We start from the raw sequence: 27686 nt of genomic DNA, 5'->3' as shown, positions 1-27686 counted from the left end.
TAACAGGTGAGAAAGTGGTAAAAATCAGATTTGATTTTTTGAAAATTGCTTTTAAATTTGTTGGTTTATGTTTAGAGAAGTGAATGGGCGGGTCAATCTGTGCTTTTTAAAATACTATTGGTTGGGTTTAGAAAAGGGGGACGGTGGGTCAGTCGATCAGTCAGTCAGTCATTTTATCTGTCAATTAGTCTGTAGACAGTGGCCTCTGGTGGATTTACGAGAGAACAGCAGGTGCGAATGGCACTCTCGAGAGAAATTTCTCAAAGATCTCAAAAAGCATACACAGCGGCCTCTAGTGGATTCAAGAAAACAAATACTGCAAAAAAAAAAAAAAAAACTTACCTCCTAAAATGTATTAGGTGATCTCCAAAAATGTATAGAGGTGCATTTTCAGAATGAGCCTGGGTTGGTAACCAGTGTTGGGGAAAGTAACTTTGAAAGTAACACATTAGAATATTGAGTTATTCTCCAAAAAAGTAAATAGTTGCGTTACTTACTTTTTATAATAAGTAATGCATTATGTTACTTTTGCATTACTTTTTCTGACCTGGCTGAGGCTTGATCTCTTTCATAACTCTCAGGATATTTTCCTTTTTTTTTCTAAATAAAGGAGCTCTGCAATAAACAATGCACCAAATGAGCTTCATTTACTTAAATAATAATAAAAAAAAAAAAAAAAAAAAAAATAATAATAATAATAATAATGTAGGATAATATGTTCTGAGCACTCCCTGACCCTCAAGCTATGTGCCATACAGATTTATCAAAGTTTTAAGCAATGTGCTACTTTTGTACCTTTTGTCTTATTAGTGAAGTAAAATCACTGTCTTTTGAGACATTTCTGTCCTTTTGCATTTCTTTAATCCATTCAAAATAATGAGAAAATGAGAATACAGTAAGCCAAAGCCATTTTGGTTTCTGTTTGTTCTTGCATTCTCTCATTGATTGTAGGATTTAACATGACTACGATCATTTTAAATTAGCGATTTATTTTTTTATGATCTAATTAAAAAGTAACTTGTATTACATTTTTTAAAAAGTAACTCAAATTTTATTACTTAATAATGATATTTAGTATACTTAGTAATAATAATACTTAGTAATAACACTTGTTATTTAGTAATGCGTTACTTTACTCATTACTTAGAAAAGTAATATTATTATGTAACTCGCATTACTTGTAATGCATTACCCCCAACACTGCATAGAACTTTCTGAGAAGGTCATAAATTAGTGATTTACTCCTTGCACACCCATCTGTTATTGTGAGAATAACTTTGTAAGAATGAGCATTTATTAATTTGACCTAAACGCTGGATTATTGAATGTGGTTGCATTATGGGGTGTTATTCTGAGGACACTTCCACACCTACAAACATGATGTGGCACAAAATGAAATGTGATTGGTTGGTAAACTGTCAGTCATATAACATAATGGGCAGTCCTTGACCATTCAAAGCAGCCAAAGATCCCAAATCTTCAGACCTCTTCAGTCTTAGGTCTGCCTACGCGAGACTATATAAGTGGTCACAAACCGGAAAGCTTTTTTCCACCCTTTAAAAAGTACCCATGAAACCTTTATACCTTATCTAGCTTTTTCAGCTGTGTTTGATAAGTCTTGAACTGGAAAGAAACTCTGCAGGACAGTGACTCTCCAGGACTGGGATTAGTCATTACCAGTTTTTTAAAGTCATAATACTTTTGAGGTGGATTTGGTTAAGCATTACTAATGCTGTATCATTTTGGTGTGCCTGTACACATAGTAAGGCTTTGCAAAGTGTGTTTAGCCCTGTGCTACTGTGGTTGTAAACATCACATTTAACTGTGAGTAAAGGAATATTACTCACTCTAATTGCATTGTAAATGAGAAAAGCATTGCAAATGGGAAGAAAAATAACTCCATATTCCCTTTGACTTGGTTAACTGTATTTCATGTAGTGATGTTGTAGGCTTACACCATCTACTTTGGACACAAGTGAAGACAATATAATCCAGAAAGACTTAATCTGTCTACACTTAATTTACAGTATGCAACACATGCAACAAATCTCAGACAATATACAGATTTCATTTGATTTATGATATACTAACATAAAGGACAAGTTAGTTGCTATAGGCAATTTTTCTAGTATAGGCAGCTGATGTGATGTAAGCAAGTGGTTCTCATTCCCAGTTCTCGTGTCCCACAAATCTACATGTTTTGTCTCTCTTCTTTTTCAAACCTAATTCACGCTCCATGCATGAACTGTGTTCTAATTGACAGGTCCCTACATAGTGAGCATTGCTCTATACTCAATGCTCCTTCATTGCTCTCTACCTGAACACAAGAAACCTTTATTTATCTTCTAATATATATATATATATATATATATATATATATATATATATATATATATATATATATATATATATATATATATATATATATATAGTAGTATACCTCTGTAAATAATTACAATATAAATCCACATATCACACACTAAAATGACATTTGAATAAAACATATGCTTCCTAAAGCTGAAATCATGGCAGAACATCCTGTGGACTAATTGTCTACAGTGAAAAGAAAAAAATACAAAATGTGAAGTGGAGTGGGGTGCGAGAACCAGAATTGAGAAACACTTCTTTAAAGGTGCAGTAAGTGATTTTCTTCAGTAACATTTGTTGTTGTGCTGTTTAAAAGTCTCTTCATATTCCAATCGTAATGATTAAAGTAAATGATCTAAATGTGTTTATGTTTATTTTTATATTCTGAGTAAGCCATATAACTAAAAAATGTTCAGCCAATCAAATAGTGTCAGGCTGACATTTCGCATAATTCTGATAAGTAGCTCAAACTGCAGCAAATGCAGATTCGAACTATAGTGCAGCCGCTCATGCAGATCGTGTACAATACTTTTTAAAATCAATACTTTTTAAAATCCTGAATCAATATTGGAGTGACTTTTGCATGCTGGACGAAGGATGACGAAGGATGACACCATGGCTGAAGTATTTCTGAAGTATTTCTGTTAGATAATGTTTTGTTTTAAAACTATGTTAGCTTAACGCCAAGCTGATGTAGATTTTGTTGTTAAAAATGGGTTATATGCACAGAAGTGTAATTCAGCCACTAAAATCTCCCGGTAAAAGACTGATGTGACTATTTTCTGTTTCCTAAGGAACCTTTTTCTATTCCGCCTAGCCTGCTTTACTGAGGTGAAGTTGGTTTTATATTCACAATGGTTAATTTTTGAACATGACAACCTGTGACGTGCTCGCTATATTATTTACCACTACTCTGAATATTTAGTCTGAAATAGCATATAAGTATGGCTTGGTAGTAAGTATAATTCCTGAGGTGCACGTACTCGTGTTTCAGGAGGCGTGGCTTTGGATGGCAGGGTAGGGACAGTGTTTCAGAGATTTATGCTAGCCAGTTAGCATTGTGGCAGATCACGTACTGCACCTTTAAGCAGCATGGTTGTGTCTGAAGTAGACATGGTGTTAAGCTTGCACTTTTAACTGATGCCACATTTGCTGTGAATTAAACCAGTGACCTTAAAAATTTGGGTAATTTAACTTTAACCAGATTTTATGTAATTCAATTGTGTTTGCATGTATAGCATGGTGTGTCTTTACTGCCTGACCATGTCTACTTCAAATGTAAGTGCCTTATGTAACTTTTACAGTAGGTTAAGGCATTTGGTAAAGGCATATTACTTTTTTTAGATAATTCCTATAACATTACTGCTGTACAGAATTTTTTTTTTGAGACAATTTTCAAACCTTTGAGGCCTGTTTCTTTGCGGTGTTTATCTGCACACAGTTTATCAATGATACATAAAGACAAACACAGGAGGAAGTATTGTTTTAATTAGCTTAAATATAAATCATCTTCCACTACGCGGCATGAGAGCAAGAGAGCAGGAACATGCTTTATTTACAGTGAGGTCATGTAATGTGACACGGGAACACCGCTAATGAGACGGAGACTGATAAGCACAGATGTTATCTACGCTTCGATGAAAGAGGAAAGGAAGAAAGGATCAGATGTAATAAAGCAGCGATAAGTTGTAGAGAAAGCTAAGCAACATGATCTTTCGAGGCTTACTTGTTATAAAGAACAACATCAGGCAGCCAAATATGCTTGGAGGGAAGACGGACCTTCTTCATGCCATCAAACTCTTCTGGGCTCCATGTTAGTCTGTAGTCCTGCCATTCCTGAAGATGAAAATAAACAACCACGGTAGACTTAATTAGCATTTTCATTCATCTTAATGTCAACAAATGATGACTTCTGAAGGGTTGTGTGTGGAGAAAGATGCGTTTTACTACCAGGTAATGAAGTTATAACACCTCGCAGCACATGCTAATGACAAAACACCTTTTGTCAATCCTTGACACTACCCAGCAAACAATTTTGTGTTTAATAGACATCTAATAGACATCTAAAAGTAAACAGCTTTGCTAAAACAAGACTAAACTCAACTAGTCGTCAAATAGACAGATTAAACAGACTTTATATTTGCAGTCATTCATTTCTGTTAATTCGATCTAGTTTTAGCCTATTCTTAGATGTCTATTAGATTTTCACTGACGGCCCATATTCAGTATTGTTTTAGCCAAGATGACTACGTTTAGACAACTATTAGACATATTTTTAAAAACAAAAAAATTGTTGCTGGGTTACGATGAAAGTGAAATATACTCCAAATCCACAGCCTTCTTTCACACATTTCATGTTATGAAACTATAATTTCTCATTGACTTGTGCAGATGGTGTAACCAAGCATGCTGTTAAGATCATGTTCATCAGTCACACACGGCACTGCTTTCAGTCAATTAGCAGCATATTTAGCGTATGTATTAATAAACTGTCACATTTCATTACTAATAGGAATGTCTGAATAAACTAGATTAGAAAGTGAGAACTAATCACTTGAGGCGATAAATGCTGACAGATTAAACAGACTGCGACTGAGAACGGTCATAAAGCACAGCCTAATTAATGGTAGTTGTCTTGATACACACAAAAAGAGTGATAAATGTCAAGTGGTGGTAATTTAACACACTTACGGTCAGTTTAAAGATAGTGACCATTAATGTGATTATATTATGTTCTTTACTCTGACGCACAGATCTTATACACATACACTGGCTAGGAAAGGCACATACAGTTGTGAAGTTGTATGGGTAACCTGTACTGACAGCAGCAATACCTCCTGCCAAATGACATCTATGGTCATAGTGACCATGAGCAGATGATTCAGAGAGGGAGTGACAGAAAGATGGAGAACGAGCGAGAAAAAGAGAGAGATGTGTAACAGAGAACTGTATCTGTACAAACCAATTCGGATGAGATGTTTGAATACACAAAGGAAAAACATTTGACCTAGGTTTTATTTTAAACTATAAATTTTAGTATAAAAAAGTAATTAAAAAGTAATATAAAATTAATTAGAGCGAAATGGAAATGACACATAAATAAAGTAAAATAAAGTGTTTATAACAATAAATTGTCTACACCAATAATACGTCTACACCAATAATTTATTACTGTATATACAGTCTAAAATATTTTGTGTGGTAGCTAGGGTGGCCGAGAGAACTTAACGTGCGGAAATTTAGAAAACTTAACAGATCTAAATTAACAGATCTTCAATGCATACACTTTAAAAAATGTGCTGCATTTTCACACAACGAAAACAATTTATGAAAACGTGCTGCATTTTCTCACAGCACAAACAGTTTACGAAAACATGCTGCATTTTTCTCACAGCGCAATCAATTTACGAAAACACATGGCATTTTCTCACAACGCAAAAAATTTACGAAAACGCACTGCATTTTCTCACAATGCAAACAATTTATGAAAACACACTTAATTTTCTCACAACGCAAACAATTTACGAAAACACGCTGAATTTTCTCACAACTCAAACAATTTACGAAAATACGCTGAATTTTCTCACAACTCAAACAATTTTACGAAAACACGCTAAATTCTCACAACACTTTGAAAAACATTGGAACTCAATGGAAATGTTTCAAGGGGACCCAAAAACGTGCCGTGACTATTTTGCCCAGTGAAACAGCAGATAATCTTTAAAAGTAGAGTTTGTTGTTTGTTTCTTTTAACACCCTGATTCCCTTGTCTTTCAGATTTCGTATTTTTACATGAAGGTTTCCTCCAGGTACTCCAGTTTCCCCCACAACTCCAAAGACATCCGCTATAGCTAAACTGGGTATGCTAAATTGTTCATAGTGTATGTCTGTATGTCCTGGTCCTCTTTGCAGGTTGGGGGTTGAGTGTTGGGCTAACAACTCACCTCGTAAAATTTAGATGTTACGAAACACAAACATGGTGCAGCTTAATATCAAGTAAATAAATACCCATAAGCTAAGTAGCCCGGTCTGCCATGTTTTTAGGTCCTCTTGAAACATTTCGCATTTTTGTATATTTGAAAGTGTTGTGAGCACATATGCAGCGGTTTTTTTTAAACGTGTTTGCATTGTGAGGACTTGCAGCGTATGTGCTGTCAAACGGATGAAGATCTTTTCTTAATTTGCTGGCATTTTTTGTAATTGCATGTGTTTTCTTAAACTGCAGCATGTTAAGCTCTCTCGGCCACCGTAGGTAGCGTATAAACTGATGATGATGCATTTCAAGCCTAATGCATATATATTAAGATGCATGCTTTTTTTAAATTAACATGGGAACTTTTATTATTTTTAACCTAATTTGCTGACATTTTATTGTTTTTATTGTTGTGTTTAATTAATATTATTCTTTAAAAGCATTAATTTAAATTACAGTTATTACCTTGGATAGAAACCAACAGAACAATCAAGTAAAGCACTTTTTGTTGTGTGTTAAACATTTTATGTCAGGAAAGTAAAATGGGTTAGATTAATGTGACTGACCTGTGTAAGCCAGACATTGGTGGTCATGATCTGTTCTCTCTCGTGCTGTGTAGGAAAAAATAAAAAGACAGAGAGGGAAGGAAAAAATCTTAATAACAAATACAACTTAATGATATAACTAAACAACTTATTTGTAACTTGTCAACTTGTTATTTTTAATTCATAGCTTTAAAATATGAATATTATAAAGATATTGTACCCTTTTTAAAAATTGTAAAAGTTTGTTCTCAAGCAGTAGATTATGGCAGTCAATGGATTGAGTCCCAGCTAAATCACAATGCCTAAACTAAGAAAATTTTAGATGTATTGTAAAGTGTACCCATAACCATCAATAGCTGAGATATATATTTCTTAGTCAAAATTAGAAGATGCACCGGATGCAATGAAACAAGTTTTTTAACACTCCATAAGTGTGTGTTTGTATCTCATATTAGAATAAGTCACATATTCAAATAGTTTATATATATATATATATATATATATATATATATATATATATATATATATATATATATATATATATATATATATTATTATATATATATATATATATATATATATATATATATATATATATATATATACAGTATATAGTCCTATTAAACACTACTAACAGCACAGGTGCATGGAAGTGATTCAGCATAAGAAAAAAACAGGCTTTAAATGATGGCTCATGATGTACATATTAAATAAAACTGTTCATTTTTTACCAAAAAATGATAAAAGGAAAAGTATTCTTCAAAGTTCACCATTTGATGCTTTCAAATCTCTTTTTATTGATCAAAGGCTACACATTCTTGGGCGGAATGGTTCTTTTATGTATCAAGGACGTTAAGAAGCCCCTGCCGGCCCTCCAAAAATGAATCACACAGGAATGACACTGCTTTCCTCCAGCTATCAGCCCAGGTAAGTGAGCTGTTGTTGATTTACAATGCATTACAGGTATGAAGGAGGCATGTAATTGGCTGACAGCTGAGCGGTTCGCATAGAATGATGAGTGGTCAGTAAGCATTGGTAATTGCTGCACCTGTGGGAACTGAAATGGCCATTTCCTGTTGTCCACACTTGCTTCCTACAGCACACCGACAACATTCACTCGAAAAAATCAGGCTAATGCTGAAGCCTCAGAGCCTAACTGCATTATTCCACAGATCACTAAGCCTACTTAGGCTTAAAATGGAGCTAAGATGACCATATTTGAAAATAGAATAGACGTTGAATAAACGAGTTTACTTTAAAAGTCACTGAAAATACAATGCTTTAACAAAGTGTCAATGCTAAGTGAGTTACAGTTGGTAAGGGTTATTGATGTTGTTCTCTAGGGCTGGAGTAAGCTCTTTTCTTTCAGTTTCCTATAAGAGAATTGACTCGCAAATGGCAGAAACAGTCAAATTGCTTGACCTAGGAACAATTGTGTTTATGACTATACATTAAAAATGTAATCATAAAACACCAGTTAGCAACAAAACAAGCTGGTTTTATGGCTATAAATCAATGGAAGTGAATGAGTTTCGAAGTCTCAAGCCATTAATGTTCCAATGGCTGCATCCACTCTAACGTGAAGAATAAGATCAATATAACAGCCATACATTTCATTTTCTAAAGCTAGACCAGAAACAGTTTAGAGAAACTTTAAATGAAGTGACTCTACTGTGCAATTTCAAGGGTTTCTAATTGTTTTGAAGGCAATAGCTTAACATCCACTAAAGGTAAAAACACAAAGAAAAAACACCAATTTTCTAATCAAAATTTCTACAAGTCACTGCCCAGTCCTAGTTAAAGTTATGATAACATTACTTATTAGGCATACTTCATTATTTACATAGCGATGGGCATTGTTCATAATTGTTTTGAGTAAAAATTTAGTCCATGTTGTGGTGGTGGCTAAAAGGTTAAAACTCTTTAAAAATTATTTGAAATTGTATTTAACTTTTGTTTTTAAATCAAGTAAGCATTTCATGTTTGTTACTTCACATGTCAGAACAAGACATACTGTATCAAAACAATAGGGTGAAAGTTGGCTTCTTATTCGTTTAACCATAAATCCAGTTTCAGAGAATGAGGGTCTGTCAGTTTAAACAACGAATGCTAAAAGCATTGGATATGTTTTTGGATATGGAATTTTCCGGAAAGGTTCTGTATGTGTGAAAGGGGCTAATGAGGGATGAGGGACAACTCATTTAAGACTGTTCAGAATTTTTTTTTATTTGGGAGACAATAATTCCACTTTCTACCCTTGCAGACCTTTGTCATTCACATCTGGCTATTGTATTTTCCACACTACAGGCAAATTAATAGGTGAAAGAGCATAAAGGAGGATCTTTATTATTCATTCTGCATTTAAATATGAGAATCAAAGTGTAGGTGTCCACTGACCACACTGATGAGCTGCGCCAGCGAGACCATCAGCTGCACTGTCACCACTTCTGATCCATTAGTAGCTGGTCGGATCAGTTTGTTGTAGTGAGCTGGATTGAGAAGATGCTCCACCAGTCTCTCTTCTGTATCTGCCCCATAACCGCCTGGAAGAGACACATGATTTATCAATACATATCCATACATATCCAAAACATGAAGTCATATTTTCCAAAAAAGATTCGCATTGTTGGATGTGGCATCTGCTGCGTACTTTTGTATAACCCAGAGGCCCAGCTGCAAAACACACAAAAGCTCTCTGGAGAACACATTAGACGAATGAAACAGAAATATAACAGTCTGTCATAATAAAATTCATGTTATTTTATAAGTAAACCACTGGAGAAAACATTACTGTGAAGCATTGTAAACCCTTAAGCAGTAAAATAAAGTGTATTATTTATTGAAATCCTATTGTTTTAATAATGATGAATGTGATTATATTTCATTATGATTATACAATACAAATATGTATAAAATTTAATATTTTATTATACCACATACACATTTATTTTCTAAGTAGCATTAAATTACTTTCATAAATATTAATATAAATTAGAAAATGAAAATTGTAGTTTTACAATCAATGTTTTTAGTAGTTATATCAATATTTTTTATTCTATTTCTTTTGGACACTGTTCTTTGCAATTATATTACTTATTATTATTATTAAATGTTTTTAAAAGGATCAAATGAAGTTTTATTTTCATATCTTTGCCATATGAATAATAGTTCTATTATTTTTTAGGTTTGTGTGATTATGTTGTCTTTATTTGCATTACTTTTCACATTTCTGTTTAGTTTATTTAGATACATTTTTTATTGCGATTAAATCATATTCAACCCCAATCATATTTAATCATAGCATTAAATAATAAAACTAAATGAAAATAAGAAATGACAGCACAAAAATGTATATTTATAGATATCTATGCATTTTCCGAATGCAAGAAATAAATGGTGGAAATGGAAATGAATGAAAAGGACATCATCATTCAGGGTTTGGCAGTGAAGCTGTGCCTCAAATCTCTTTTATTTTAGAGAGTGTCAGGCAAACACTCATCACTGCATGCTCATTAAACCCTTGTCACATGCTTACTGAAATTGACTAACAGCTTCTACAGTAAAGATCAATCCTGTGGGATGGCTTTATTCATCAAATCAAGTAAAAGCTGTTATTCCACTTCAGGCTGTTAGCAGACCCAATACCTTTGTATGCAAATATTCACTAAAACCAACATGAATCAATGTAGTATGGCCCACATTAGGGCTGTACGAATGTGAAAAATCTGATATTGCGATATTTAGAAAAGATCATTTACAAGCATGATATACACTCACCGGCCACTTTATTAGGTGCACCTTAATAGTACCTTACTAGTATATTATTCTCTTCAATTCTTTCTATATACAAATCTTTAAGCTTCAAGCATTATCATTTATTTTGCCCAAATGATTTAAAGGGGACCTATTATGCAAGAATCACTTTTATAAGGGTTTACATGCAAAACTTCTAATTGTAAAAAATGTATCAATTTTAGTAATTTTTTTTTTAATCACAATTCATAAAAACAGTCCATCACTTCAACTGACATTCTTCCATTGCACATGTCATCAGAGGAGGCAAGTCCAGCCCACTTGTGGCAGTCGCTCCCTCAGCACAGGACATTAGTGTTGTTTTTTTTAATCTGCCCCTATACTGACTCATAGGCATTTCTATGTAGCTTCGCCCTCTTTTAAAATAGAGCACAATATCATTTAAATTAAAAGCAACAGTTGACAAAACAGCACAGTTTGATCAATTGGATCAATTAAAGTCTAAAAGGGGCAGTTTTAAAGTTATAAAGCAATATTTGTGTGTATTTTGAGCTGAAACTTCACATACACACTCTAGCGACATCAGAGACTTATCTTACATCTTTTAAAAGGGGGCAGAGTAGGTCCTCTTTAAGTTTACTTAAAATGCTCACAGAGTCAAAGGGCTTAAAAACATATTTACATGAAAATGTCCATGAAAATTAATGAAAATTAAGCTTTCAATGACTCACAGTGTTTTGACCTGTACTGTCTGGTCAACTATAATTTCAGATTCTGTGATGTGAATATTGCAAATTTGCACAATGCTGAAATTATATTTTGCAGCTCTATACCACTTTTATAATCTTTACTAGATACAAAAAAACAACTCTGCAATCTGCTTTAATCCAGTTTTTAATAAGCAAGTCAAATGTTCTGTTTGCTATTCCCCGACTGTCTTGTGTTTTGAGAGGTGATGTAGTGCACTGCTCTACACTTCTCCTGTCTTGTTGTTTTCTCTTTTCTCAGGGTCAACATAATAAATTTCCTCTGTCTCTCTCACCATCTACTCATCCATGCCGTCCTCTCAGTCTCTCTCTCTCTCTATCTCTCTTATTGGCTTGTTCTTGCCGCTCTTGCTGTGTTCAGTGGACAGGAATGATGTTTCTACTGCACAGATCAATGAAGACTCTAATCACACGCCATAAACTCTCTCTTTCTCCAATGGAGAAACTCTCCCTTTCTCCACCTGCACAGCGATCTAAATCTACCGTTCTAAACGTGGCTTCCCTTTTCTGCTCAGTTGTCCTTTTTTTATTGTCACTCAAAAGGCCAAAGTGAGTTATGAGATTTGGTGAACTGGTAAAGATATCTATACTGTCACGAAGAAGCTGCATAGAAGAAATCGAGCGTATGATTTTATGTAGGCTGGTGAATGCTTCCCAGCAGCCAGAGGACATCAATTTGATGTCAGATTGACGTTGTACCCCAACATTGTGAAATGTTGCATTTTGTTTGGAAATGAAAATTGGGTTGACATCAGAACCCAACATCAGTCCAACATTAACGTCCAATGTTGGACAATCATTGTATTTTTGTTACTTTTCAACACACCCCACAAACAACAAAATATCAACGTCTAATGATGTTACTGCTTAATGCTGTGTGTACGTGACCAATATGACGTCTATCAAACGTTAGATTTTGGTTGCTATACCTGATGAATAAATGTCAGTATTTGCCATCATTATGTCTGTAAACAGGACACTGACAAAGGGAAGTGCGGATCCAAACACAGATTTATGAAACAGAATGGTCAGACAAGCAATGGTTAATACAGAAACAAACAGATGTATACGGGCAATCCAGAGTTGTAGTCAATATACAGCCGGATGGTCGAAGGCAGGCAGCATACTGTATAACGAAAACAAACAAAGAAACCGGGTGAAGGTCAAGACCAGCAAGGCAAGACAAGGAAAATGTGTTGTAATGTTCAGAGTTCAGTATTACAAGACTCTGCAACTTGTGTGTAAAACAGAGAGGTTTAAATAGTCCAAGTAATCAATGATCATAAGTAGTTGTAGTAAGTATATAAGTACAAGTATTAGTATGTTGGCTCGATGGTGGATTTTGGTCACTTTCCAACACAACCTAAAATTAACAAATTATCAACGTCATTTCAAGCCGTTATTGGACGTTAAAATAACATTGTCCTTAGATGCTGGTGCGCTAAATCTAACCTAATATTAATGTCATACGATGTTGTGTGTCTACTGGGTTAACTCTGATTGGTTGATGAATGTTTCATGGAATGTAAATATTTTGAGGAACTGCACAGCCAAAGTGGTTCCAGGCAGATCTTGACAGCAGTTTTTTAATGACTTCAAAACCCACAAACAAGAAACAAAATAAAAACTAAATAAAACTAAATAAAACAAAACCAAGGAACCTAGTCTACATTCATTAGCAAAAACCTAGCAAATATATTTATAAAACAACTCAATAATGTCTTTAAGTGTGTTAGCTGTATAGTTATAAGCTGAATAATTAACATTAGTTTGTTGAATTATTTGAAAATAATGTACTATGAGGCCACATCAATTTGCATTTCCATCAGCTGGTTATTATACATGCCTCATTTTTAGTACATTTAGGTTCATTATTTCAAATGTAGATGCTTGATATGCTTACAGAGAATGAAAAAGTGAACAATGTCAAGCATCTTTTTAAAAGATGTTTGTCAAAAATCACAACTTTTCAGAACGTCACAACAGCAGCACTTTAAATCAGCTTTACTTCTTCTGTAACTGCTGCTTGTAGCTTAAGTAAAAAAAAAAAAAAAAGATTTATTAGTAATTTAATATTGAATGAAAAATATTACTCTGAAAACAACAGAGAAACCGACAAAGGACTGAAAAAAACAACTTGACCTGCCTGATCTCACGGGGAAACGTAAGTATTTTAGGTTTTGTCAGTTTAGTGGCTAATTCATACGAATTTGTACGAGTTCAGTCGTCTTAAAATGTACGATTTTAAAAAGGAGGCGTGGGTGATGAGCACTTGAGTATCTTTAGTTTAAAAAAATAAAGGATTATTTTGCTCCAAATACCCCACATCTTCTATCAGTCTGATTACTTTTTTCTGCATTATACTTTCGGATCATAAATTAGATTTATATGTATTCCCCCAAATTTCAACACAATAACTCATATATAGCAACATAAGTGTGTTATATAATTTATACATTGATTTATTGTCCAGGATAAATCTTGTTTTATACATTATTGCTACAGTTTTGACAAATTTTGATATCACATTATTTATTTGCGGTTTCCAACTAATTGTATGATCCAATACAACAACCAAAGAAACTTAACTGCATACACTCTTTCTATAATTTCATTATGAATATGTAAATCTATATTATGACTACTTTTAATTTCCCAAATAACATATCTTTTGTTTTACTTATGTTTAATGACAATTTGTTTACATTAAGCCATAATTTCAATTTATTAACTTCTGTTTTAAACAACTTCATAAGTTTTGGTAAATTATCCCCAGAACAAAAGATACTCGTGTCATCTGCAAATAAAATAAACTTAAACAACTCTGATATCTTACACATATCATTAATAGAAATTATAAACAATACTGGACCTAAAACTGATCCTTGTGGATATATATATTACAGCAAACGAACACTTGTCATAATAAAATTTCATTCACATCCATGACATATGTCACGTCATGATTATAAATGTTTCATGACAATCTTATGAACACCCCTTTTAGTAAAGTGCTACCAATAGTTTTTTTTTTTGGTCGATTTTAGCAATATTGAATCATATTTTTCTTCCGAGTAAAACCAAGCCTTAGATACCACTTTTTTTTCCCATGTACAACCATTTGATCTCCTCACAAATATTTTATTAGAACTAGGCTTTCCTCTGCTCTAGATTCAAAATACACAAGTGAGGCAAGATTTACCAAATAGAGCTCGACATGCCTGCACAAAGCCCAGACCTGAACATATCTGGGAAGACCACACAACTGTCTCTGTATTAGAGCAAATCCATGCATCCATGTTCCATCATCAACCGTGAAATTTTCTCAAAAGATTGAAGGCTATTATAACAAAAAACCAAAAACCTGCTCGTTATTTACTCTGCCAAAGGTTTTAAAATGATTGTACATTTTCAGCAAACACTGCAATGAATATGCTTCTAGTTTTCTCTCATTATCCCTAATTCTTTTCTTTCTCTCAGTCAATCCATTCTTTTTTCTCTCCCTCCTCTTTAAGACAATGTTTGTGGGGTTGTGTTGAGGCAGAAGGTATTTTAATAAATCAGCATGTTTTCTCTTCTGCTTTGATCTTCTCTCTCAGACTCTGCGTGTTTGCTGTGCTATATAAAGCCTGGCAGTGGGATGCTGTCTTCTCCAGCCTGCTATAAGTGCTTATAATGTTTCCTTGTCTGTGAATCTTATTCAAAGATTGTAGGGGAGACAGCGGAGACATTTTTAAACAAACAGTCTACAGTGTATGCCATATTTAGCTAATCATACACACACTACATATAGTGGTCAACATTTGAAGCGGATTAAAAAGATAAGAATGGGGTTGTATATTGGTTTTAGGAAAACTTTGATGAAATTAAATGTTCTGATATTTTTTTCTTCTGGAGAAAGTCTTATTTGTTTTATTTTAACTAGAATAAAAGCAGTTAAAAAATGTTTTAAGGTCAAAATTATAAGCCCCTTTAAGCTATTTTTTTGCTAGTCGACAGAACAAACCATCATTACAAAATAACTTGCCTAATTACTCTAACCTGCCTAGTTAACCTAATTAACCTAGTTCAGCCTTTAAATGTCACTTTAAATTATATAGAAGTGTTTTGAAAAATATCTAGTCAAATATCATTTACTGTCATCATGACAAAGATAAAATCAATCAGTTATTAGAAATGAGTTGTTCAAACTGTTATGTTTACAAATGAACATGTGTTTCTGCAATTAATCACAATTAATATCATTTATTTATTCATTCAATTTCTTTTAGTTCTTTTAGCTTAATTCCTAATTTATCATGGGTCACCAAAGCAGAATGTACGCGGATGCCCTTCCAGCCAAAACCCAATACTGGGAAACACCCATACACTCTCACATTCACACACATACACTATGGCTAATTTAGTTTATTTAATTCACCTATACTGCAAAACTTTGGTCTGTGGGGGAAGCCAGAGCACCCGGATGAAACCCACACAACCACAGGAAGAACATGCAAACTGCCATACAGAAACACCAACTGGCCCAGTCAGGACTCGAACAAGCGTCCTTCTTGCTGTGAGGCAACAATGCTAACCACTGAGCCACTGTGCTGCCATTAATTGCCATCTTATACTCAAAATTTAACAATGAATTTAAAAGCAGCGTATTGCTAGAACACGTATCTCTAGTGGCTAGAGCAAGTGATGCAGTGTATTATTATAATATACTGGGTTCACAGCTAAATGAAATATGCCATGAGTAGATAACATATGTCAATGTAAATACATGAATGTAGGTAAATTTCCATGAATTATTACCATGAAATGCACAGAATTCTTTGAAATTATTTAAAATCCACGCCAAAATAATAATTTTCACTATTTATTCGCTCTGTAGATATTTTGCACAATGCTGGTATCAATTTCAGCTTCATTCAGTACGTTTACATACGTTTACAAGACTCTGATTAAGAGTCTACCATGTAAACAGCAATTTTTGACAAATTTAATCTGATTAAGGTCATAATTGAACTAAACAGAAATCAAATGAAGTCATGTGGAGTAAGAGTTTAGTCGCATTATTGAAGTGCAGTACAGACATTTAAAAACCACAATCAAACTATTACCATTATGTAGGATTTTTGTCACATTTTGTAATGGGGTAGTCCATACAAGCACAGCTGTTTGACACTATTCCTATTCCACCGACACCTGCATCGCAAAATTTAGAGTTCCCCTTCGGTTGGGGAACTTCAGTGCTATTAAGTGGATTTGATCTTTGTGAAAATCCACGAAATGGGAGGATTCGGATCAGAAGCCGCTTGTCTGAAAGAGTATTGAACGGGCCAATGAATGCAATGAATTGGCAGCGTAAGCTTGCACAGGTGTGCTTCATAGCCAATTATCCCACCATATAAGCACACCGGGGTCCGCCTCGTCTCCCATCCAGAGCATGTAAGTTATCTGCCTCCCTCGGAGCTAGAGCTTACATAGCTGCGGGCCAGGCTGCTTCCGCCTTGCATGTGATAGCCACCTACCAGCGCTACCAAGCGCAGGCGCTGGCCGAGCTGCACGAGGGTGGGTCCAACCCAGGCTTACGAGCTTTAAACCACCGCCGACTTAGCTCTTCGGACTACTGAGTCCGCTGCGTGTGCGTTGGGGAGGACGATGTCCACATTAGTGATCCAGGAGCGCCAACCCTGACTGATATGCACGAAGTCGACAAAGTCCGCTTTCTTGACTTCCCCATATCCCAAGCCATGTTCGGCGACACTGTGAATTCACACAGGAATTCAAGGCGGTGAGAGAGCAGTTTGTGATGTCTTATCGGCGGTCCGTAGCCCGCTCCGCCCGCCGTGCCATTCATACCTGCTCCTCGCCAAAGGCGCCCGCCTACGACAGCTGCTCCGCCCCCGCACACGCCTCTGGCGAAGCGAGCGCGTCGGGCACCTCGGAAGCAGGCAGCCCCCCTGCCCAGAACGCCGATAAGTCTGGCAACGGACCGCAAAGCGTCCCTGGGACAGGTCATCTGGAGAAGAGGGAACTTGCTCTTTCCCCGCTGGAGGGCGGGGCCCCATTTCCAACGGCACTTTTTTACTGCCATGAAAACATCATGAAAGAGCACTTTTCCACTTCCTCGGATGTGACAGCCCGAAATCTCCTCACCAAGCCCGCGGAGGGTGCCTTAACGCCCCTTCGGCTCGCGGACATCTGCATACTCAATTTTCTTGACGACTGGCTGATTTTTGCCCTCTCTCGGAGCAATTGATTATGCACAGAGACAAAGTGCTCCGGCACTTCCACCTGTTGGGGTTTCAGGTCAACCGAGAAAAGAGCAAACTCGCCCCAGTGCAGAGGATCTCTTCTCTCGGGCTGGAGCTGGACTCAGTCACCATGGCAGCGCGCCTCTTCGGAGAGTGCGCTCAGCTAATGCTGTACTGTCTGAGAGAGCTCGACAGTAAAATAGTGGTCCCACTGAAACTATTTCAGAGGCTCCTGGGGCATATGGCATCCGCAGCCGATTCATGCCGCTCGGATTACTCTATACGAGACCACTTCAGCACTGGCTTTACGATCGAGTCCCCAGACGCGCATGGCACGCGCGCGCACACCGAGTCTCTGTTACTGCGCTGTGTCGCCGTGCCCTCAGCTCTTGGAGCGACCCCTCGTTCCTACAGGCCTGGGTGTCTCTAGGACAGGCATCCAGTCTTGTTGTCGTTTGAGCAGACGCTTCCAACACGGGCTGGGGGGCTGTGCGTTGCGGGCATGCGGCTGCGGACCTGTGGAAGGTACCCAGTTGCATTGGCATATCACCTGGAGCTGTTGGGAGTGTTCCTCGCTCTCCACCGTTTTTTTTCCGGTGCTGGAGCGGCAACACGTGCTGGTCAGGACGGACAGTACGGCGGCAGCATCGTATATCAGCCGTATGGGGGGTATGCGCTCTCGCCGCATGTCTTAGCTCGCCCGCCGTCTGCTCCTCTGGAGTCATCCGTGGCTGAAATCGCTGCACGCCATTCATATTCAGGCAAGCTCAACCGTGCAGCCGATGCGCTCTCACGGCAGCCTTACGTCCTGAAGAATGGAGACTCCACCCCGAGTCTGTTCAGCTGATATGGGCACGATTCGGGGAAGCCCAGATCTATCTGTTGCTCCCCCCGAGATCGCTCATTGCCAGTTGTTCTTTCCCTGACCGAGTGCTCTCGGCACGGATGCACTGGCTTACAGCTGGCCTCGGGGCACGCGCAATACGCGTTTCCCCCAGTGAGCCTGCTCGCGCAGTTACTGTGCAAGGTCAGGAAGGACGAGGAACAGGTTGCTGGTTGCGCCCCTCTGGCTCAACCGGACCTGGATGTCAGAGCTCTCCCTCGCGATAGCCCTCCTCTGGCAGTCCCTTCGAGAGAGCACCTACTCTTTCAGGGACAGGGCACCATCTGGCACCCTCGCCGATCTTTTGAGCGCGAGGAAGACTTAGGTAACCTCCGATTGCGGTGGCTAATACCGTCACTCGGGCTAGAGCCCCCTCCCCGAGCGCGCCTATGCCCTGAAGTGGAGTCTATTTACTGAATGGTGTGTCTCTCGCAGAGAAGACCCCCGTAATTTGCCAGATCAGCGTTGTGCTTTCTTTACGCCGAGAGAATCTGGAGAGCAGGCTGTCGCCCTCCACACTCAAGGTTACGTGGCTGCCATCTTTGCTCTCATGACGCGGTGGCTGGCAGCACCGTGGGAACGCATAACCTCATCATCCGGTTCCTCAGGGGTGCTAAGCGAATTAATCCACCCCGCCCCCTCTCATGCCCTCTTAGGATCTCGCCCTCGCTACACAAGCCACGTCAGATCCTTTCGATCCTCGACTCAGTATCTTTCTGTCCCTGAAGACAGCTCTGCTGGTCGCGTTGATATCGATTAGAGGGTCGGGGACCCAGAGGCATTTTTCGGTCAGTGACTCGTGCCTGTAATTGGGCTGGCTTACTCTCACGTCCTGAGACCCCACCTGCGATATGTGCCCAAGGTTCCTACCACTCCGTTTTAATACTATGTAGTGAGCCTGCAAGCGCTGACCTCGGAGGAGGCAGACCCAGCCCTTCTTTATTGTCCAGTTTGCGTTTTGCGTATTATCCGGACCGCACTCAAAGTTTAGATCATCTGAGCAGCTCTTCGTCTGTTATGGCGGTCGGCAGCTGGGAAGTGCCGTACCGAAATAAGTTCCCACTAGTTTGTGGATGCCTTTCTTTCACTATCAGAGCCGAGGTGAGCCGCGTCCCCCGAGAGCGCGTGCGCACTCCACTCGGAGCTTCGCATCCTCTCGAGCGCGCACACGCGGCGCCTCTCTAACAGACATCTGTAGAGCTGCGGGCTGGGTGACACCCAACACATTTGCAAGGTTTTTCAATCTGCGAGTGGAGCCGGTTTCCTCAAGGGTATTAGGTAACCGTTGGTGATTGAGGAAACAATTCGGTAGGGTGTTGAAACACGCTTGCTGCGCCATTTTCCCTAACACGGAGATACGTGCGCCTTTTTATCTGTCAGTAAAGTTCCCCATCAGGTGAGCCCTGCAGATTCCTCCGTGGCCCCCAGCACTGACTCAGCGGAGGAGTCACTTGCTGGCCCACTACGTTGTAGGTCTGCCCGCTGGTCAGCCCGCGTTTTGGGTATAGGTGCCTGCTATGTGTGATCCCCACTAGGCGATCCCATATGCTCATTCCGCCATGGTTAAGTCCCCCCCCTGGGCGGACCCGTGTCTTCCCTCTCCGCTAACCACTCTTGCTATGCATACTCCCCCTTTTTAAGGCTAGTCCATATGTAAATTCTGCCATCTATCCCCCCTTGGGTAACGGATGGCCTCCGCAGCGTCCTCCCTATCGGGATTGCACGCTTCCCAATGTACTGTCGTGTTTTCCTAAAATTATCTAGATGCTCACGACTTCCCAAAAAATATATATCTAAATCCGTAAGACTTCTGTTGAAGTAGGATAAATTAGGGCCAGGGACACATTGGAGGACCGCGCCTCCCATGATGTGGGTGCGTCACGCTTGCTTGACAATCCCCTCATCGGGGGCGTTGGTAAGGTGCAGTCATTATGGCGCTTTCCATAGTACTCCCATTTCGTGGCTTTTCACAAAGATCAAATCCACTTAATAGCACTGAAGTTCCCCAACCGAAGGGGAACGTTCGAGGTTACAGAAGTAACCCTTCGTTCCCCGAGGAGGCCATAATGACTGTCCCTTAGCTGTTTGAAAGTCTCTTCAGCTTAAAAGGATGGCGTTTGCTCGCTCCAGGTTTGCTTATATGCTGGGATAATTGGCTATGAAGCACACCTGTGCAAGCTTACGCTGCCAATTCATTGCATTCATTGGCCCGTTCAATACTCTTTCAGACAAGCGGCTTCTGATCCGAATCCTCCCATTTCGTGGATTTTCACAAAGATCAAATCCACTTAATAGCACTTCCGTTCTCCTCCTCGGGGAACGAAGGGTTACTTCTGTAACCTCAAACGTTTTTTCCCATACAGTGTGTGGTGCCGCGAGTGTTGCACAGTAGGTAGTGCTGTCATCTCACAGCAAGAAGGTCGCTGGTTCGAGCCTCGGCTGGGTCAGTTAGCATTTCTGTGCGGAGTTTGCATGTTCTCCCTGCATTTCCTCTGGATGCTCCGGTTTCCGAAACAGTCCAAAGACATGCAGTACAGGTGAATTGGGTAGGCTAATTGTCCGTAGTGTATGAGTGAGAATGAGTGTGTGGGGATAATTCCGAGAGAAAGGTTGCAGCTAGAAGGACATCTGCTGCGTAAAAAACGTGCTGGATAAATTGGTGGTTCATTCTGCAGTGGCGACCCACAATAAAGTTACTAAGCCGAAAAGAAAATGAATGAATGACAATAAAACAACACTGTTCCAGCAGTTCATGCTTGCATCCAATATCTCATTTGTCACACACTGTAAAAAAATCCAGCTTACAAATTTTTAACTCAGTTTAAAATTGTACAGTAAGTTAGGTGGACATTTTTTTGAGCTCAGAGTTAAATTTACTCATAAAAACAATTTAACTGCATATTTGAAACTGTTTGTTCAATGAAAGTTAAAAAAATAACTTTGAATTTTGATTCCTTCAATTGAATGTTTACCACTGTAAAAAATAAAAAGTTGAGTTAACTTAAATTTTTAAACCAACTGTCTGCAAAGAAATTTTGAGTTTATTAAGCTTCAGTGGTTGACTTTGTGTCAAATTATTCTGTAAAGTATACTTGACTTAAACCAGCCTTTTTAGTCAACTTAAAAAAATGATCTGGCTTCAACCTCCACTGATGATTAATAAATTCAAATTTCTTTGCAGCCGGTTGATTTAAATTTTTAAGTTAACTCAACGTTTTATTTTTTACAGGGCAGGGGGCATGCATGAAATGGTCCTGAATGAAAGTGATCATGCCAAACTACAGGTAAAGTTGACAAATTAATACTAAAACATCCGAAATAACATGAAACTGGAAGAAATGTGGATAGCAGGGTGATGCAATGACGTCAATGGAATTAAGTGCTATAACATGTAAAACAGGATCATGAAAAGAACATTCAAAAAGCAACTCATCTAAACCCCTTAATCATATTCAAATTCGATTATTAATGTCCATGTAAACGTAGTCAGTGACTCCCATTCTAAAGATAAAAATACAGTGACAAATGAAGCAAAAAAAATTTGTTTAATGGCCTGAGGCTAAGTCAATGGTAACAAAAGCTCATATGCATGCTGTGTTCATCTTGTACATTCATCTGCTAAATTAGAGTAAATACGTCCAGCACAAAATAAGTCTCTCCATTCAGGCAGATTTGTGCTATATTTATTCTCTGCGTTTCAGCCGTACATGCCTTCGCAGAACAGAAAGAGACATGTCAGTTGAGGAGGAATGGGACGATGTGTTTTTAGACAGATGCTTAGAGCTTATGGTATTGATCCAAGCATCTAAAGTACACTCATATCGGTGAAAGCTTCCAAAGACGGGCCAAACAAATTGCTAGCCACAGAAAGCTATTGTGTTACCGCACATCGCATTGCATCACACATACCGCATCCATTCCACAAGGACACGAGGTGAGTCCGCTTCATAAGCTCATCTGCCGGACATTGTCTGTTCATAGGAATATCCTGCCTGACAATTTCCCTCAATTCATGTCTCAGAATGTGGCTTGGTGGTCATTTATTTTCATTTACCAGTAGCATTATAAATTGCTTTCTAAAATTGTAGAGTTATTTCATAATATGTCATTTTAAATCATATTCAAAATGTCATAAAATCATACAAATGAAAATATTCTTTCATTTTGTGAAATTAAAAACTACCCTAATACTAAATGTACCAAGGCAAAGCAGTTATTTTGATTATTTTTAACTTTTGAAGTGTAGTAACGTCTCCTAGATTTATGAATAATATATTCTAACATTGTTATTTTATCAAAACAACAAAACACAGAAGTGTTTTGAGTATTTGTTTCACTGTATGCTACTTTTATTTTTAAATACATGTTCATTAAGGTTTTATTGTGCATTAGAATTGATAATAAAGAGGTTTTGATAAGTTTTTATATTTTACGATTTGTTTTTATTTGTATCAAGAAATTTACAGATCATTGATCTGTTTTGAATTTGCAGCTGTATTTAGCTACAATAGCTGGTTCGTAGTTATCTAAAGGCCAAAAGTCTTTAAATGAGACATTACATTTAATTATCAGCATGAATAGTTTGACCATGGCAGCAATTTTGAAAGTTAACAAAGTTCAAACTAACAAAAGTTTCAAATGAAACATGAAATTTGATTGGCAGTTTTGCACGCATTTCTTTAAAAAGGAAGATGTTTAGGGTCAAAACTGAGACAAAATGAAATGATAAATGTATTTTGTGTCAGCAATCATAGTTTTATCAAGTTTTGAAAGTGTGTCTTTCATACAAAAGGTTTCTAAACAAAAACTACAAGCACAGAAGTCGATAAAATTGTTGCACTTAAGATTATTTGTACTGTATATAGAATGCGATGGTATGTTGGTATAGACCAGTGGTCGGGAACCTTTTTTTAACGAGGAGTCATTTCAAAATTTTTTGGCAAATACATTTTAAAGAACAATTAGGGTATATACAGTTGAAATCATAATTATTATTCCCCCTTTGATTTTTTTTTTTCCTTTTTAAATATTTCCCAAATTATGTTTAACAGAGCAAGGAAATTTTCACAGTATATCTGATAATATTTTTTTTCTTCTGGAGAAAGTCTTATTTTTTTTTATTTTGGATAGAATAAAGGCAGTTTTTAATTTTGAAACACCATTTTAAGGTCAAAATTATTAGCCCCTACAAGCTATATTTAATTTTTTTTTTTTTTTTTGATAATCTAAAGAACAAACAATCGTTATACAATAAATACCCTAACCTACCTAGTTAACCCAAATTAACCTAGTTAAGCCTTTAAATGTCACTTTAAGCTGTGTAGAAGTGTCTTGAAAAATATCTAGTAAAATATTATTTACTGTCATCATGGTAAAGATGTTTAAAAATGTGTTAAAAAATCTTCTGTCCGTTAAATATAAATTAGGCAAAAAAATAATAATAATAATAAACAGGGGGGCTAATAACTCTGACTTCAACTGTATATGTATATCTCAATTTGTATACACTAATTTTACTACTATAAATAATTCAGGGTTTCAGCAAAACTTTAATTTATATCCATGCACTACTCATAAACAAAACGTTCACAATAAACAAATATGAAGCATCACATGTTGAGCCAGGTCGTGAAAGAAGAAAAGACATTGTTTGAATTTACGCCTGCGAGGTTACCATAGAAACACAGGTTGTTTGCCAAGTTTATCCATTGGTCGAAATGTCTTTTTATTGTAATCTGAGTTTTTATTAATTTTGCTGTAAAACAATTACAATAAAAAAGGGAATTCTAATTATGTTTTCGATAAACTATAAAGGAAACAAATTTCCAGTGATGGTTATAATTTTTTAAACTGTAAAATATTATTGAAGGGAGAGCCTCATATTTTTTTGTTCAAAAAGCCACATGTTGCTCACGAACCAGATTCCTACCACTGGCATGGAAACATTGTACATTTAGGCCACACCCACACCAAGCGGGTAAACAAGGCTGCCTCCTTGTTATTTCTGACTTATAACAAAAAACAGAAGAATGTCACACAGAACTTTGGTGACTTTGGCATACAGTTAACTAGCTATATAAGCTCAGAACTGATTTATATAAGCTACCAAACGGTAAACCCATATTTAAGGTGACAAATGTGCATATATTGTAGGTAATACAGTATACGTGACACATCAGCTGTAGAATAAGTGAACTGTGGTATCCTGACACTCAGTATGCCTGTGTGAGGTAAACATTTTGTTGCTGGAATGTCAAATATCCAATATGCAGTTTTATATATTATATTTCTGTAAGAAGAAAGGATTTTGACAGTATGGAACTTGCAGGTAAAGCAGAAAAATGTTGATGAAGCAAAAAGATTTGCTGTACTGTTATATGTGACAGCTTGTTCCACCATCATTTGGTTACATTTTTTTTTTTTTTTTAAGTGTTTTACGTTGAGTTGGATCATTTCTCCAACAAAAGGCCCAGGTAAGAAAAGAACTGACACAGACCATCACAGTTTAGTTTGTCTATATATTTCCTCCCCTCTTTTCTTCATTCCAGTGGGTGTGATGGTTTCAGACCTGCACTCTACTTTTGTGCCCTTAAATACTGATTTCATGGGGGTTGACAGCTTATAAAATGTAGTTCAGGATTTCTTTTTAGCTTGTTCACTGTTCACCACATTGTTTATTTTTTTGTTATTTGACAAGCCACCTGTTGGACACACTTTCTCCTCTCCATATGCTTGGAGGAAAAAAGGATTGTAGATTTAGCAACTTAGACATATCATTTATAGTCTGCTACTATTTGATGACTTGGAGTGCATCTTTTATCCATATTTTATCCTTGAAAGTCACTTTGAATAAAATCGTCTGCTAAATGAGTAAATGTACAAAGTCAATGGAGTCAGTTGGATTGTTTTCTCCCATAGTAGGCATTACCTTCAGATTATGATGCATTGCGCTCTGTCTATATATACTGTATGAACATCTGGCATCATGTTTATTCAAGAAGGATATTCTATACTGGCATGTACAGTATGTACTGTAATAAAAAATCAGACAATATATGTATGAAAATTAAATATTATAAAAATGAAACCTCCTCAACAAGATAAAACTGTACATGTCTATGTGTACTGATGTTCAAAATTTCAGTCTAAGCAAAGTCTAAAAGTGAATATTATTTCAAACATCATTTATTTTGTTTGAATATGTTTGACCGCAGTTGCCTTGGTATGAATTTCTTTATCGGTATATATATATATATATATATATATATATATATATATATATATATATATATATATATATATATATATCAGTATGTGAGCTGGCATTTTCCCCTCCTATTTTGCAACAATTGGTTTGTTTACAAGGTGTCAACACTCCACCAGGCTGCTAGTTTCACAGTTGAAAAAGAAACACAGGAGACTAAACAACAACTGCCTGAGAATGAGATTGCCAAAAACCATAGACGTCCACACTGGCTGGTAGTTTCACAGTTGAAAATGAAATAGAGGAGACAAAACATAAGCTTTTTAGCCAAAAAGCTTACACGTCTACACTAGCTAGTAGTTTCACAGTTGGAATAAAAAAGAGGAGGCAAAACAACAGCTACTTTGTCAAAAAACATAGATGGTCACACCAGCTAGTGCGTGTGATAATGAAAAATGTTCTGCCCTATTTGAAATATTCAAACACTTATGAAAGCATTTTTTATTGCTGTTACATTGTAAAAGGAAATAGAACAGACACTAAACATTGATGAATATTTCAAGTGCACAAGTGTTATTTGCACATGCTATCAAATGGAGTGTCCCCTGTAAGGATGTATTTTTAACTTTAACAACCAAAAGTATTTACAGGAAACCTATGAAATTTAATTGCATCAACAACACATTTGAATGTGTTGTTGTTAAAAAAAAAGAAAATTCTGTTATTAATTACTCACCCTCATGTTATTCCAAACCACTGAGACCTTCGTTCATCTTTGGAACACAAATTACAATATTTTAGGTGAAATCTGAGACATGATCTTTGATGAATATTCTTAGAACAGATGATTACGTCTTCAGTGGTTCAATCGGGATATTATCAAGCTATATAAATTATTTTGTAGGCACATAATACACAGAATTTTAATCAAGAGTTTCTTCTCCTCAGTGTCAGTATATTGCTCACGTGATGCTGCACCCTATACTCACACTGAGAAGAAACTGTTGAATATATATTCCAATTGATACTATTCAGATTGAACCATATGGTCTGTTTTAAGGATGTTTTTTGGTACGTTTCTGGAAATTGAGTGAGTCTCAGGGGTTTGGAACAACATGACGGTAAGAACATTAATTTGAGAATTTTCACTTAGGGGTGGCACGGTGGCTCAGTGATTAGCACTCACAGCAAGAAGATCACTGGTTTGAGTTCCGGCTGAGCCAGTTGGCATTTCTGCGTGAAGTTTGCAACCCAAGCTCATTCTGGAAAAGTAGCCCCGTGGACGTTTCTGGAATCCGCGATTTACGTGGCCGGAGGTACGTAAAGGCCGCGTTTAGTTTTTTTTGAGCGAACGCTGCAGGGCGGTGTGTAAGACGAAAAACAGAATCCGAAAAAAAAGGGCGAGAACGCGGCGGGATTTGAAAACGCGGTCGAAATCGAAGACGAGGGCTTTTGCTTTTTTTTTTCTGGACGGCTTTTGCGAACCGTCGCTCGGGTTTAGGGAAGGAGGAGGAGGAGGAGGAGGAGGAAGAGGAGGGCGGCCGAGTCGGCCGATCCGGCGGCTTTTCGCGCGAGAACAGGCGCGGGCGCGCGCTCCCGAGAAAAAACGCTCTAATACGTACCTCCCGGGACGTAAATCGCGGTCCACAGAAACGTCCGCGGGGCTACGTTTCCACAATGAGCCTGGGTTGGAAGTTTGCATATTCTCCCTGTGTTAACATGGGTTTCCTCCCGGTGCTCAGGTTTCCCCCATAGTTCAAAGACATGGTCAAAAACAATAGAATACACAAGACTAGTCACTTGTATATTTTTGGAATGGAGAAAAGTGTAACGCTCAAAATAGCGAATGAAGCCCCGCCTTCGAGTACAGGAGTCAATCAGTGTTCGCTATAGACTAACAATACTTCAGGGGAGGGGCTCGGACCAGGTGTGAGTTTCTGCAGATTTGT

General features: G+C 37.4%; 1 protein-coding gene across 1 annotated transcript in view; it reads right to left on the bottom strand.

Moving 5' to 3' along the window:
- chrnb2 (cholinergic receptor, nicotinic, beta 2) overlaps positions 1-27686 on the bottom strand; it is a 57401-nt gene that overhangs the window by 16441 nt on the left and 13274 nt on the right. The window contains exons 2-4 of the mRNA XM_005169754.5: positions 9283-9428; positions 6907-6951; positions 4094-4203 (exon numbers count right to left, since the gene is read on the bottom strand). Of these exons, the coding sequence (XP_005169811.1) occupies positions 4094-4203; positions 6907-6951; positions 9283-9428 (301 nt within the window). The remainder of the gene's footprint in view (positions 1-4093; positions 4204-6906; positions 6952-9282; positions 9429-27686) is intronic.

Source organism: Danio rerio, chromosome 16 (assembly GCF_049306965.1).
Source record: "Danio rerio strain Tuebingen ecotype United States chromosome 16, GRCz12tu, whole genome shotgun sequence".
In the NCBI taxonomy this organism is placed as follows: Eukaryota; Metazoa; Chordata; class Actinopteri; order Cypriniformes; family Danionidae; genus Danio; species Danio rerio.
The sequence above is the reverse complement of the archived record's forward strand: the minus strand, read 5'-3'. Positions and strand labels throughout refer to the sequence as shown.